The 15949-nt window shown below is 39.7% G+C and overlaps 1 protein-coding gene across 1 annotated transcript in view; it reads left to right on the top strand.

The window, feature by feature from the left end:
• UNC80 (unc-80 homolog, NALCN channel complex subunit) overlaps positions 1-15949 on the top strand; it is a 221469-nt gene that overhangs the window by 42583 nt on the left and 162937 nt on the right. The window contains 5 exon segments of the mRNA XM_070458587.1: positions 98-238; positions 1364-1632; positions 2705-3073; positions 8271-8417; positions 13831-13978. Coding sequence (XP_070314688.1) covers positions 98-238; positions 1364-1632; positions 2705-3073; positions 8271-8417; positions 13831-13978 — 1074 coding nt within the window.

The following is a 15949-nucleotide window of genomic DNA, read 5'->3' on the forward strand; positions in this document are numbered from 1 at the left end:
CCTAATATCCCCTGTCACTGCCATCCTTTGGACAGACAAAATCTTGGCAGACATCTTTCAGATTTTCTGAACTTCTTGTGGTTCCTGTCCTTCTCAGGGAAATTTACCAGGCGGGGCAGCTCCGACGCGGCCACCGAGATGGAGAGCCTGAGCGCCAGGCACTCCCACTCGCATCACACGCTGGTGAGTGACCTGCCAGACCACTCCAACAGCCACGGGGAAAACACCGGCAAGGAAGGTGGGTCGGAGGCGGCCCCTGCAGGCGGGACTTCAGGTTTCTTTTTCTGTTTCCTGTTTTCTCTCCATGTTCCATTTTCATTGTAATCTGGCTCCATGTGCTTTTTGAAAACTTACATTTGTGTATTTTATGGCTGGATTATTTGTGAGCCGTTCTTAAAATTTCCTTAGTAGCAAGAGCTATGGCATAGCACACTGTGAACACCATACCTCTCAGAGGAAAAACAAGGGCAACCCATTCTATATTTGTTTTCACAAGAGCATAGACCTACAGGAAAGACTTCTAGGACATCTGTCACATCTCTCTGAAGGGCTTGTCCATCTTCAGGGGAGGAAAGTCCCTACCTTCTAAGGCCACTGATTCCCTTTCCAGACAGCTGCTATTCTGTGCTTTATGTGGAGCAAATGTGTGCCTCTGGATGAAATCCAAGATGGGTTCTTAATCTGTGCTCTTCTTAACCTTTGAGTATAAATTTAGTCCCTCTTTTCCCTGGACTGTATTTCAAGTATCTGATGACATCTATTAGTTACCACCACAAATTTATGTTCTTTTTATTTATTTATTTGTTTCATAATTCTTAAGCAGAAGAGAAAAAAGAATCTTGTTTATTGTTGCCTAAATATATTAAATAAAACCAAATATTTTCATAGCTACAAAGTTGTGGGGAAATATTTCAACCAAACTAGCTTAACTATTGGAGAAGGAAATGGCAACCCACTCCAATATTCTTGCCTGGATAATCCCGTGGACAGAGGAGCCTGGTGGACCCCAGTTCATGGGGTCGCAAAGATTTGGACACAACTGAAGCAACCGAGCACAGCACAGTGTAACTAACCAGTAGGGTCTATTGTCTAACTGCATAAAATGCACCAGTTAGACAAAAAAAATTCTATCCTGGGTTTCAAGAAAGCCAGCTAAGAATTCACATTTTCTATAGCCTTCATTGTTCATTAGATATTATTATACATGACTCAGTACCATGGGAGTTGACGATAGCCTTGAGACTCTCCATCAAATATATGCTATAGCTGTGATTGTGGTCATGATTTAAATAGTAGGTTAAGTGTCTAACATGATCTTGTAGTTTCATATGGGGGAAGTAAGACGTTGTTTTCCTTTTTCTAGTGCGATCTCAGATCTCCACTATTACAGTTGCAACCTTCAATACCACGTTGGCATCGTTCAATGTCGGCTACGCAGACTTTTTCAGTGAGCACATGCGGAAGCTCTGCAACCAGGTGCCCATCCCTGAGATGCCACATGAACCCCTGGCGTGTGCAAACCTGCCTCGAAGCCTCACAGACTCCTGCATAAACTACAGCTACTTGGAAGACACAGAACATATTGATGGGACCAATAACTTTGTCCACAAGAATGGCATGCTTGATCTTTCTGTACGGAGCAAGAATTTTTCTTACTGAAACTCAAAAGATATTGAATCTTTGGTCCAGTTTTTACAGTGTTGGCTAAAATGGACATATAAGTTCTTAGAAATGTTGGGTCTTTAAATGAAAAAGCTACACTTAAAAAAGAAAAAACCTTTTACGAGTGTATCACCCATCTTAGATGCACCTTTTCTTTTTTTTGAGAATAACTTTAGATTTGATCTGATATTAGAATATTTTTATAATTGAAAAACATTAGTGAATCCTGAATACACTTAGTAAATATCTGTATATTTGTATTTGCTAAGTCCCTCATTTTCTAGACAAGTAGTAAAAAATTTTGCTTGTTTTCTTTTGTTATATAGGCAACATGACTATAAACCACCCAAACAGCAAGAGAGAATGAATAGAAGTCCATTAAAACATTTAAACCTTCATTCTCAAGAATGCCTATCTTGATTATAGTTATTAGCAAATGAAAGGGTTGTTATATTTTACAAATATATTTCACACAATTTTTTTATTTCACATTAGGGAAGCTGGCTCAGCAAATAATTTAAAATATTAAAATCAATAGAAAGACATAATTTAAACATGCAAATATTTTGCATTTAAAATTGAATGTAAATAAGAATGCAATTGCAAATATTCCTCTATTATATGCCTAAGGAAACTTTTGGTCTTCACCGATTATTAGTGGAAAGGATTATTGGCAGAGGATTAAAACACTTTGATTTTAGAAATCAGTTGAGCAAGTTTCCATTTGGGCAAATAATTGCTCTCCCATTAATCCATTATGCTTTGTTATCTCCATTAACTGTCTATATTATGACAATTTTAGAGTCCTTAAATGAGATAACACACTTATACATTTTTAATTCCTTGGGTGATTTGTTGATTAAGCACATATACAAGTTTCCAATGCAGCATAATAAGATCATCTGAAAATTACCTGAATTATTTATACTTATGTGCATAGAACAGCCTAAAGGAAATGCAATAAATGGAATAGCCAAATCTATTTAGGAAGAGGTAATTCAAGTAACTTAATTACTCTCTGATTACTTTTGTCTTCCCCCAGGTGGTTCTGAAGGCCGTTTATCTTGTCCTTAACCATGACATCAGTTCTCGCATATGCGATGTGGCGCTGAACATTGTGGAATGCTTACTTCAGCTTGGTGTGGTGCCCTGTGTAGAGAAGAACAGAAAGAAGAGTGAAAACAAGGAAAATGGAACCGTAGAAAAAAGGCCAAGTGAGGGAACTTTCCAATTCAAAGGAGTATCTGGAAGCTCCACCTGTGGCTTTGGGGGCCCTACAGTGAGTGGAGCTGGAGATGGTGGAGGAGATGAAGGAGGAGGTGGTGATGGAGGAGGTGGAGGAGGTGATGGAGGAGGAGGTGGAGGAGGTGGAGGTGGCCCCTATGAGAAGAATGACAAGAACCAAGATAAGGTATGAATGAACCAGCTTTTGCATACTCATGAAAGGTTATTGCTGATTTCTTTCCATATTTTTGCTTGCCAGCAATTTGTTGGCTCAATAGCCACTAGTCACTAGCCCATCATAAGCAGTATGCATGCATGCATGCTCAGTCACTAAAGTCGTCCAGCTCTCTGCAACCTTATGGACTGTAGCCCACCAGGCTCCTCTGTTCATGGGATTCTCCAGACAAGAATGTTGGTGTGGGGTGCCATGCCCTCCTCCTGGGGATCTCCCAGATCCAGGAATTGAGCTCACATCTCCTGCATCTCCAGCACTGCAGGCAGATTCTTTACTGCTGAGCCACCTGGAAGTCTCTAATAAGCAGAATAATTTTTCTGAAGAACATTAAGTTCTTTCTCGTCTTTTAAGGAATACATTTTTAGGTAGCCTGCTTCAGTCACAGGTAAAGAGAAGAAAAGGGGGGATTTTTATTTAGTAAGTTGATTTCTTGGCATTAGTTTAGAAGACTAGCCTTTGTCCTCTTATGTCGTAGCGTGTCACACACAGGTGTCTATCGTTTTCATTAGTTATTGTTTCTGAATTTAATTTCCTTTGACTTGACAACACCTGATTTATGATTTCAGCACTTAGCATCAGTAGTTTTCTAATTTGAATTTTAAATAAGAATTACTGCAGCTATATTCATATAATTTATGCTGATTTCTATTTGAGATCTTAGTTGGAAAATAGAAATTGAAATCAAAAAAGAGATTTGAATCTCTAACAGGTGACAATCTATACATCAGGCCAAGTGTTTACAAGTATAAGATTTCATGGTGCAGAGTTCTACTACCTACATATTATCTTAAATATAAACTGTTTTTTTGTGGGGTATCAGGTTTTTACATCTGAAGGTGTGCAGTGCTCCTTCCTCTTTTTTATCCCCTTTCCTCTCTTTCTAGTCCTACCTCATGCCTGTTTAATTTGCATTTATCGTGTTTCCTTCCTCATGGTCTATTCTCATTTTTCCCAATATTTGTGGACTCTCATCCAATAATTCCTGCCCCAATATTCTTAGGTCCCGAACCTGACTTTTCCTTTAGAATTTCTTCTACTGCCTCACGCATATTTATATGTCTTCTAATTCTAATAGAATCTTCTGGTACTTGACGTTTCCATTCCAAAACATCACTGAGGACAATTCAAGGGTCCTCAGATCTCATTGTAGATGAAAATTATCAAAGTGATGATATTAATCACAAGGGATTTGAACTTGGATCCTAAGATCTAAGGGATTTTTCAGTCAAAAGTTATGTAGGAATTAGTAAACAAATGCAAAGTATAAGGACCACATTTATAAACATGGCAAATAGTAAGATTCTTAATTTAAAATTGTTGTACCTGTCAATCTAGGTGGCAACTCAAAGAGACAATAGATAGAACTATGTCATTTTGTCACAAGATTCAAAGGAAAATAGAAAAAATAAAAGTTGTCAAATTTTGATAAGCCCTTATCAGTAAAACTTACATATTTTCTAAATTGATGAGGCTTTGTTATGTTTGAGGCTTCCCAGGTGGTGCTAGTGGTGAAGAACTGGCCTGCCAATGCAGGAGACATGAGATATAGGTTCCATCCCTTGTTATGTTTATTGAGGATTTATGAAGTTTATTATTAGTATTTTGTTTCTGTTTGGGTTTTGTTTTAGTTCTAAAATTACACCCAACTAATATTCACATCTAAGTTTTTATTAAAGAGCTACAAATGTCTTGCCTATCTAGATATTATATGTAATCTAGATATTATTAATCTATTATATAAATATAAATCTGTTATATGTAATGTAGATATTATATGTAATATATAGATATTATAAACACTAGAAACTTGATAATATAAATGTTACTTTGACCAGTTACTTTTGATTAGGATGGGATTTTACAAAGTCAGATTATGTGTTCTCCAAAACAACCACAAAAGATGCATATGTTCTATAATTAGTCCTGCAAAATAATATTCTTTGTAATGCAGAGAATTTATAAAATTGTACCTGAACGTAGGTCAAGTGCATTGTACTTGTGATTCACACAGGTCTGCTCTGCCTCCAATCCATCTGTTATTTTCAGTGGAATTGGGAGTTTATCTAATTTTGCAACCTAGTAATACCAGAAGCATGGGCGAATTGATGAATTCAGAAAAGAAGATCTGATTTCTATTTCTATATCTGCCGCAAACACGTACTGAGAACTTGAAATGTTATTTAATATGTGTCCTGATTTCTGCCTATAACATGCTACGTCTTTCTGAATGTCTCCTTCTGGAGGAGCTGAAATCCCAAGGACATCTGAAGATCCAAAGAAATACAAATAGATTTTTACAAAAAGCTTTGGGAGCTAGGAATTTTTTTAAAGAAATATTTAATAGTTTTAAAATGTTCATAAGTCAGTCTTCCAAATCAGCTCTTTCCCAGGGTGACCTTTTCTGAGGCACGACTGCCTGTGGCCACACAGGCTGTGTACTCCACAAGAGCTCTCTGCTAAGGAGGCCAGGCAGGACTGACATCAGGGCCAGTAAAGGCTGCTTCTAAGAAGAGGCACCTTTTAGTAGAAGGTGCCTACTACTCACTTCTAATTCATCCTCCCAGAACAGTGCCTTTTCTAATTTGCACAAAGTTGCCCCAAAGGATAGCAGTGCCTCACACCTAGAAATGGGCTTCCTTGGTAGCTCAGCTTGTAAAGAATCCACCTGCAATGAGGGAGTCCCGGATTTGATCCCTGGGTTGGGAAGATCCCCTGGAGGGAGGGCATGGCAACCTACCCCAGTATTCTTGCCTGGAGAATCCCCTGGACAGAGAAGCCTGGTGGGCTATAGTCCATGGGCTATAGTCCACGGAGTTGCAAAGAGTTGGACACAACTAAGTGACTAGGCACAGCACACCTAGAAATAATCATTAACACTGGTTTTGCTATTATTATGCACCTTACTTGCTTTGCCTCACAAACTCTGTGAGACGGATATTTTATGATTCCCCTTTTGTGAGGCATAGGATGTTAAGTAGCTTGCCCAAGGTTATGGAGCTAAGATTTTAATTTAAACTTAAAACATTTCTGAATTGGTGTAGGAAAGTGAAAGTATTAGTTGGCTCAGTCATGTCGGACTTTTTGCGACCCCATGGACTGTAGCCCGCCAGGCTCCTCTGTCCATGGGATTCTCCAGGCAAGAGTACTGGAGTGGGTTGCTATTCCCTTTTCCTGGGAATCTTCCTGACCCAGGGATTGAACCTGAGTCACCTGCATTGACAGGTAGTTTCTTTACCCTCTGAACCACCCAGGGAAGCCACTGGTGGAATATATGTACCTATAAATAAATAAATATATGTGTGTTCTATGTATGTATGTTTGCGTCTTCCATTTGCAAGCATCTATAAGCTGCAGAGTTCCCAAGAAACAGACTCGGACAAAGAGATGCGTGCAGGAGGTTTGTTGGGGTGTCCACTCAGGATCGACATCTGTGAAATGTAAAAGAAGTGGGATGGAGCCAAGAGAGAAGCTGAATTGCAATGTAGTTGTAACACAGACTTCAGCCCCTCACACAGGGAGCATCAGAGTTGGGATGGTTCTTCAAAGTAGTCCCTGGGTGAAGTAAGGGAGCCTGCCTCATTCCATGACCTCCCTCCTAACCCTCTTTACGCCCTTGGCCAGTCACTGGAGGCGGCCTGCTTCCAGGAGAGAGCATAATGTGGGTCAAGGCAGATCTCTTTAGCTAAGGGCAGTGCCTAAAGAGGAACTCACCTGAGAGTTGTCAGCCATCAATACTTCCAGCCTTGATTCATGGCAGGAGAAGAAGGGGACAACAGAGGATGAGATGGCTGGATGGCGTCACCGACTCAATGGACATGGGTTTGGGTAAACTCCGGGAGTTGCTGATGGACAGGGAGGCCTGGCGTGCTGCGGTTCATGGGGTGGGAAAGAGTCGGACACGACTGAGCGACTGAATGGAACTGAATACTTCCAGCAGCTCAGAGAATGACTGTTCAGTTCTGAAGGGGAACGATTCTGGGCGTCACAGCCACTACCTGAGGCATTGGTTAGAAAAAAAAAATGACCCAGTTACATAACATTAGGGGAGCAGAGAGAGTGTCTCATCCCATAGTGAACAGCACATGATGTCTAGATAACTCTCATACCTGACACACCCTCCCTGCTTTTGAGTATTCTTTCTATGTGGATGGCCCCAAAGTTTGTGTGTCAACCGTGAGCATATGACTGTGGAAAAGCCCTTCACAATTTACAGATCAAGGCTTATTCATTATTTTATATTTGGCACAGTAAACTGATGAAATAGGAAGGGAAAGCTATTAAGATCCTCAGTTCACAGGTGGGAACACTAAAACACAAAGAGATTCGTTCATTTATCTAACGTCTCAGGTGGCTGTGCTGACAGCAGAGTCACTAGAAGGACCGAGGAAGGTTGGCGCTTCCTGAAGGTTATGGTGCAGATCTGCATCATTCCTTAGCAACAGCTTCCTTATGCTTCTTTGGAAACAATTCAAGAGTTTTCTGGAAGCTATGTTCTCCACTTAGAGCAAGGATCACATGAGTGAAAAGAGAGGATAATAACAGTTCATCTCAGGGGGACTTCCTATTTAACCTCAAATGAAGAACCCATGCTGAATATTTACAAAAAATTTTTTTATTCTCCCTTTGTTTATACATGAGTATTATAATACAGCAAAAGCAAAAAAAAAAAAAATTAGAAAAATCCTTCAAAAATGCCAGAAAATGCCTCATGATTTCAAAGTTTCAGACTTTGAGCAGTTCCAGAAATTTAGCAAAAATCCTTGCCTAGTGATACTATCGGAACACTGCTGGTAAAGGTACCTTCTGGAAAAAGCTGTTTGCCTTTATCATTGATAGTCCACACTGTCCCTCTCTAGACAGTCATTCTGATCACCTGTCCAGCGTATGAAAGCACGTCTTCTACATCCATATCCTGTAGCACTACAGGGTATTCAAAATGCATAAATATTTTTCTTTCTTGTAAATCACATTCTAGATTTTCTAAAAGTTAGCCTGCCTGTTGAGCCCTTGACAATTTTATTTCCCAAACTTCAGGGGCTCACTATAAAACATATATACTTGGTTTAATAATATAATAGAGTTTCAGTAGCAAAAGAAACTAAGTAACTAAATAAACAGAATCCTCTTTCTCTCTTATTCTGGATGCTAGGATGAAAGTACACCTGTAAGCAACCATAGGCTTGCTCTAACCATGCTCATCAAAATCGTGAAATCCCTGGGATGTGCCTATGGTTGTGGAGAAGGACATCGAGGGCTCTCTGGAGATCGTCTGAGACACCAGGTATTCCGGGAGAATGTAAGAGAATTAAAGTAGATTCCATTTCCTCTTCGTCTTCCCTCCTTTCAAATTAGGAATGAGTCCTTTGACAATGAGGGTCAGTGTTCCCTGAAAAAATAGTTTGTTTTGTGAGGGTAATTAATGCTGTCATAAGGTGGGAGAATTCCCACAAGATAATCTCAAAACATCTAAAACCCAGGCTTAGGAAAGTTTAATTGGGAAAATAACTTTTGCCTCCTGCCTAGGGCAGGCCAACTCCCAGTTGGTAAAAGGATGTATAATTGGAACATGTGAATTATAGTTTGAAAGAACATTGCAAAAATGAATATATTTAGCAAACTTCTGATGGTCTGTGACAAATGACTTTTTAATCACCTGCCTGGGTACTATGGAAGCATATTTTGTACTAGAAAAAGGGATCCACCTTTCAGATGGAGTTTGTTGTTTTTAGATATGGAAAATGGCCCTTATTGGGACAAAACAGGACTACAAAAGTAACCATTTTCTGGCTGCTTTGTTTGACAATGAACCTTGACTGCTAAATATTGGGTTGGCCAGAAATTTCCTTCGGATTTTTTCATAACACCTTAAGGAAAATTCAAATGAACTTTTTTGGCCAACCCAATATTTATGATCACATCCCTTTGAACTGTGTGAAACTTGAAACTCTGCCCTGAGGTTTGCAAAACATAATTCTTGTAATGGAACATGGAAATATAACTCTAGCTCATTTTCACTTGCCTCTGCTGATGACTACTTTTCCCTTCAGACTTGAGCAATAACCCACCTCTACAACAAGTTCAAGCTGAAACAGTTGCCTCATACATATTTGGAACTGAAATAATAAGAAAATCAGTTCAGTTCAGTTCAGTCGCTCAGTCGTGTCCAACTCTTTGTGACCCCATGAATCGCAGCATGACAAATAAGGGTTTGATGCAAAATTGAGTCTAGGAAACCCTTTGGCATATCTTAGCAGAGTTTTAGGGTCATGTCAAAATCCAATGCCAGCCATTTTTCTTTGGTATTAGGTTTTGTCATGAAATGTTCACACAGTATCAGCATGCTGGCTTTCTTTTTTAATCGGTCATCTACCTACCTACCCATTTATGTATTATTCTCTTTTTTTTCTATTCTATTGTGTCATATTAGTTTATTATTTGTATGTGGGGGGTTATTCATAATAATTACTTTCTCTAAATTCTGAAACTTGAAAACTTTGACCAAGATCTAGATTTTGGGGCCCCAAATTTTAAGAAATCAAAATAATAAATAATAATGCAGTAGAAGCTGACATTGCCCCCATCATTGCATATATGTTTATGATTTTGGGTCTTTGATTTTTATTCTATCACAGTATGAATAAATGCCTTCAGGGCTAAAATTGCATCACATCTCATGCAGAAATCTAATTCTATGAAATGAAATACCAAAATATAAAAAGAAGCGTCATGCTGTAGTTGGAGTTATAAACTGGTTCTGATATCAGGACCTGTCTTTCTACACGTGGAGAAGGATAGGGCTAGTTGGATCAGAAGCCACTTGTGAGATTATTGTTGCTGCGTAGTCACCATGTTTTCTTCTCTCAAGAGTACTGAGTGTTTCCTATCAGGATATCCAGTTTTCTACTTGCCTTCTAAACTTTGTTGACTTATATGGCAGTGCCTCCATTTTCTTGTAGCCCAGTTTTATACTCATTATTGGGATTATATTTACTTATCCATGCTTAGTAAACACATAGTCCATGAGATAGAAATTTGAGAAATCTCCCCTGGGAATGTCTAATTCAAGAAGCTAAATATTTCCAGATTTATCTGGCATTGGATTTTCAGAAGTTACTTAGCTTTAAATGCATAAGAATATTTCTTACCTCTACCAGATCAAGTCCACTATACTTTTATTTTTTTAATAGACCAATTATTATCACAATGGTATTCATCAAAGTACCTAGTAATTCCAGGGTGTTTCTTAGAATAGTTTAATCATTAGCTTGTAGTCCCAAATTATTGAAAGGGAATTCACTCTTTATATCTCTTGGAGAAGTTTAGAATATTCATTCAGAATCAAAATATTTATAGTTTGATATTCTGATTCTTCCTGAGACTTTCAGTTGAACTCATTCAGACATTGTAATAGCCTCTAAAGAAGAGATTTGAAACTATGCCTTTTTTGGTGTATTTTATAGAGAAGTACTTTAAAACTTCATTTTATAGCAAACAGCATTAATTTTATAAGAAAAAAAAATTGCTTGAAATCTAGAAACCAGTAGCCTCTCTAGAATTCAGTTCAGTTCAGTCGCTCAGTCATGTCCAACTCTTTGAGACTCCATGGACTGCAGCATGCCAGGCTTCCCTCTCCATCACCAACTCCCAGAACTTGCTCAAACTCATGTCCATTGAGTCAGTGATGCCATCCAACCATGTCATCCTTTTTTGTCCCCTTCTCCTCCTGCCTTCAATCTTTCCCAGCATCAGGGTCTTTTCCAATGAGTCAGTTCTTCCCATCAGGTGGCCAAAGTATTGGAGCTTCAGCATCAGTCCTTTCAATGAATATTCAGGACTGATTTCCTTTAGGATTGACTGGTTTGATCAACCAGTAGCCTCTGGAATAAAAACACCCAATTTCTCAACCTAGTAAAGGAAAAATGAAAGGAAAAAAAAAATCCTCCTGACTTTGTGATATAGATGGCAAGGTCACAACAAGAAGCCATTGCTAATTACAAGTTTCAACCTTTTATAATCTTTCCTCTCCAGAGTTCTAAGAACTTTTCTCTGGGCCTTGATTTGTCAAAATGGTGATATAACTTAAATTATCCTCTGACCCACCATTAAGGCCCCAATTCTCACAAATTGCTGTCCTTGCTTCTGCCTGGTTGTCCAAATTCTCCATTAAGGTTATCTTCACTAAGCCAACTGTTTTTTCTTGATTGTAGATTTTCTCCCTCAACTCAGTTCAGTTCAGTTCAGTTGATCAGTTGTGTCCACCTCTTTGTGACCCCATGGATGACAGCATGACAGGCCTCCCTGTCCATCACCAACTCCCAGAGTTTACTTAAACTCATGTCCACTGAGTCAGTGATGCCATCCAACCATCTCATCCTCTGTCATCCCCTTCTTCTCCTGCCTTCAATCTTTCCCAGCACCAGGGTCTTTTCAAATGAGTCAGTTCTTCACATCAGGTGATATTGGAGTTTCAGCTTCAGCATCAGTCCTTCCAATGAATATTCAGGACTGATCTCCTTTAGGATGGACTGGTTCAATCTCCTTGCTGTCCAAGGGACTCTCAACAGTCTCCTCCAATACCACAGTTCAAAAGCATCAATTCTTCAGCACTCAGCTTTCTCTATAGTCCAACTCTCACATCCATACGTGACTATTGGAAAAACCATAGCTTTGACTAGATGGACCTTTGTTGGCAAAGTAATGTTTCTGCTTTTTAATATGCTGTCTAGGTTGGCCATAGCTTTTCTTCCAAGAAGCAAGTGTCTTTTAATTTCATGGCTGCAGTCACCATCTGCAGTGATTTTGGAGCCCCCCCCAAAATAAAGTCAGCCGCTGTTTCCATTGTTTCCCCATCCATTTGCCATGAACTGATGGGACCGGGTGACATGATCTTAGTTTTCCGAATGTTGAGTTTTAAGACAACTTTTTCACTCTTCTCTTTCACTTTCATCAAGCGGGTCTTTAGTTCTTCTTTGCTTTCTGGTATAAGGGTGATATCATTTGCATATCTGAGGTTATTGATATTTCTTCCAGCAATCTTAATTCCAGTTTGTGCTTCATTCAGCCCAGCATTTCTCTTGATGTACTCTGTGTATAAGTTAAATAAGCAGGGTAACAATATACAGCTTTGACGTACTCCTTTCCCTATTTGGAACCAGTCTGTTCTATGTCCAGTTCTAACTGTTGCTTCCTGACCTGCATACAGATTTCTCAGGAGGCAGGTCAGGTGGTCTGGTGTTCCCATCTCTTTCAGAATTTTCCACAGTTTCATTTCACAGTATCATTTTCCCATTTCTTTGCATTGGTAAGGACATTCTTTTTTAAGATGATCTTGCCTTATACAAGATATCAACTATTCTGTTATGTCATTCCACTTCCTTTTGGTAATGGGTGGTATCTAAATACATTTTCTCCAACAGTCACTATCTAAACTAGTCATGAGGCTACTACCAATGTTTTATGAGAAGTATAACCACCCTGAGGAGGCAAGACCCTGGCTTCTCATTTTGGCTCCGCTGTGAAACATGATGCATCAGCTTAGACAAAGTCCTTGATTTCTCTGAGTCACGGTCTCCTCCTCTGGAACACAGGGGAGCTCTTCAAGTCACAGAGAAGTGTGCAAGTCAAATGTTATGCATTTACAATCCATATTTTAAACAGCAAAGCACTGCACAAATGTGATTTTTCTCTCAAAGGTAGGAGGGGACTGGGGGCCCCCTGAGGGTCCCAGATAGCATTGGTGTGTCCTGTCTGTGACCTTCTCCAGCCAATGATTGTGACTTTGTTTGTTCTGATGGTGCGAATTACTCCCTTTTCCTTTGCTAGATGACAAAATTGTTTGCTGGATCATAATAAATACATTTTTTGTGTAGCAGGGCCTAATGCACGGTCAATTGGTTTTCGTATCCTTAAAGCCAACTTCTATTTAAATACCAAACTTCCATATTCAAAAGCAGACACATAGATAAACAAACTAAGCTTGCTTTATTTTATGTCTCTTTCATGTCTCAAGGGTCTTTCCCTCCTGACCATATAAGAGAACTCTGGATAAACACTTCCTAGAGCCCCCTCATGCCATCCATTGTTTTAAGTCACTTCAGTCGTGTCTGACTCTTTATGACCATTTGGGCTGTAGCCCACCAGCCTCCTCTGCCCATGGGATTCTCCAGGCAAAAATACTAGAGTGGGTTGCCATGCCCTCTTCCGGACCCAGGGATCGAAACTGTGTCTCTATGTGTCCTGCATGGGCACGCAGACTCTGTACCACAGTGCCACTTGGGAAGCCTCATGCCCTCTATTAAATTGATTTAAATTCAAAATAGCTGAGTGTGGGGGAGGTTGGCTTCTTCTCCCTGTGTAAAGCCTCTGAAGTTTCTAATTGATTACCAATCTTATCACCTACGTCAATTTTACACTTTTTTTCATTGATTTCTTAAAATCTTGATCTTGGCAAAAATACTGAGCTATTCCTGGGGCAGCATTAGCCTTTAGTTTGGGGTTTTTCCTGAGGAGAAGCCCTTCTCAAAGTCATCTCCCCAGCCTGCCTCTGCTCGTCTCAGTCTCAGACGCGAGGGGCTGGCAGAGCTGGCAAATTACCAACCAGAAGGGATGCATGGGGACCTTTGCCTTCTGAAGGCTTCTGTCTGAGACCAGTGGTGTCCCCAGCGTAAGCTGGTACCTGTGACTTCTTCACTTTTCTTCCTTCCTTGCAGGCCCAGAACTGCCTCACTAAGTTATACAAGCTAGATAAGATGCAGTTCCGACAAACCATGAGGGATTATGTGAACAAGGACTCTCTCAATAACGTAGTGGACTTCTTGCATGCTTTGCTAGGATTTTGTATGGAGCCGGTCACTGACAGTAAGTAAAGCTGGGCCGAGTTCTGGGAGAAATCGCTGCCAGGTGAAGCAGGTAGTGTTTCTGAGACACCCTAAATCTGTGGTAATAGAATGGAGAGGAAAAGATATATGTTCTGTGTGTGTGTGTGCGCATGCATGTGTGAGTCCTGTGTGTGGTAAAATATAAATGAGAGAAGCTTGCCCATCATCTCTGATGATACATTTTGGAGGCTTTTTGAGGACAGCTTAACTCTCAGCAAATGGGAACTCAACTCGGTAAAGCTATGACATCCTCACCTGTAGTGCCACCATCCTCACACGATGCTCACAGCACGCCTCTGTCTCAGGAGACTTTGTTGTATGACAGCTGAGGCAAGGATCGAGGAACAAAAGAATATTTTCATTAGTTCAACAAAAGGAAGTGAGCACCTTTTACATGCTTGGTGATTTTTTCACAACATAAAATAGGAAAAAGAAAAAATGACTGCAGTAAGCATAGTAGTAATGTAACTTCGATATACATGTACCCTGAATTAAAAACAAACAAACAAAAACGGAAAAGGGATCTACAGATAGGCCCATAAACTATAGCTTTATGGTTTTACGAAAACTCCATCATAGAGCCCTATATTACAGGGATAGACCAATGAACACAAATGGCATCCACAATAAATGAACACTTTCAATACCACTTGAATACAAATTCAGTAATGAAATGAAGGTGATGCATGAAGCCTGAGTTGAGCAAAATACACATTTTAATTTAAAGCCTGGGAAGAAACATCTTTTTAGTATAGGTTTTTATGGTTTATATAGTATTAATGGGATAGTGGTTGATTAGATTACAGTGGAGCTGTATTTGATGGATTTAGAAAGTTTTTCTGTTTGTACCAAGGCTTTATTGTTTGGTTTTCACATTAAAGGGAAATATTGTTCCCCTATAGATTCCCTGAAATAATCTATGTTATTGAAGTTGCTTTAATCCAAGCACATAACAAATCTGAAAAACAATGATGTAAGAATTGGAGTTGAGATTCTACCAAGAGAAATTCTTGATTGCATTTTTTTCTCTTTTTAAACCTATTTGAGATAGAAATTATAAGATCAGACTAAGACATTTCTTTCTGTAATGTAAAGTCTAAAGATAACCCACGGCCCTTTGATACAGACAGTGAGAGGTTAGTCGTAAAGTATGTAATCAACACTTTAAAGTATTGGATTCCCACTGAGATTCTTGAGAAGGTTAAGTGGCTCATAGTGAATCATCCAGCAGATGCACACATTCCTGTCTAATCTGTCTTGAAGCTGCAGGTAACTGACCCCTACAGTCCATGGGTGGTTTGCAAGCTTGCAATACTCTGGCAAGTCCACAGAACACCTGAAGTGTCCATGGAAATGGGAAATACTGGCATAAAGTGCCACAGTGGGTAATGGCCTCAGATCACTGGCATTTCATGTGTGAATGAGTTAGGAGGTGGCTCCAGGAGAGGTTGTAGATTTTTCCAATTTATATGCCTGTGGAGTCTCTGGAAGCAAGAAGCTACTAGAAGTCTTGTATAGCTTTTGTCCAGAACTCAGTCTCATTTTTGGTTTCTGGGGCTGGTGTTAATTCCCCTCCAGGGCCCTGTCTCATCTCTCCCCTCCACTGCCCACTCACCTAGTTGGCCCTACCTCACTCCCCTTCTCACAGACTGAACAATTTCCGCTGGGAAACCAGCATTCATCACCACCAAAAAAGGCAAATCAAGGCTGTCTCCATTGAAGGACCACTTAGGAAATAATCTTTTTAAAAAAATTATTGTCTATCTAAACACTACTTAGGTTTAAAAATTTTTCTTAGGGTCAACAGTTGTCCTCTTTTTGTTGCTAAGATTTATTGACAAAAACATCCACTAAGTGATGGGATATGCCATAGTAATAGCCCTGAAGGAGATTATGAGCTATTATCTCTAAGTCCTCCCTCACAGAGATGATCAAATCTGGAGTGTCTTCG

The sequence above is a fragment of the Odocoileus virginianus genome, chromosome 30 (genome assembly GCF_023699985.2).
Source record: "Odocoileus virginianus isolate 20LAN1187 ecotype Illinois chromosome 30, Ovbor_1.2, whole genome shotgun sequence".
Taxonomy (NCBI): domain Eukaryota; kingdom Metazoa; phylum Chordata; class Mammalia; order Artiodactyla; family Cervidae; genus Odocoileus; species Odocoileus virginianus.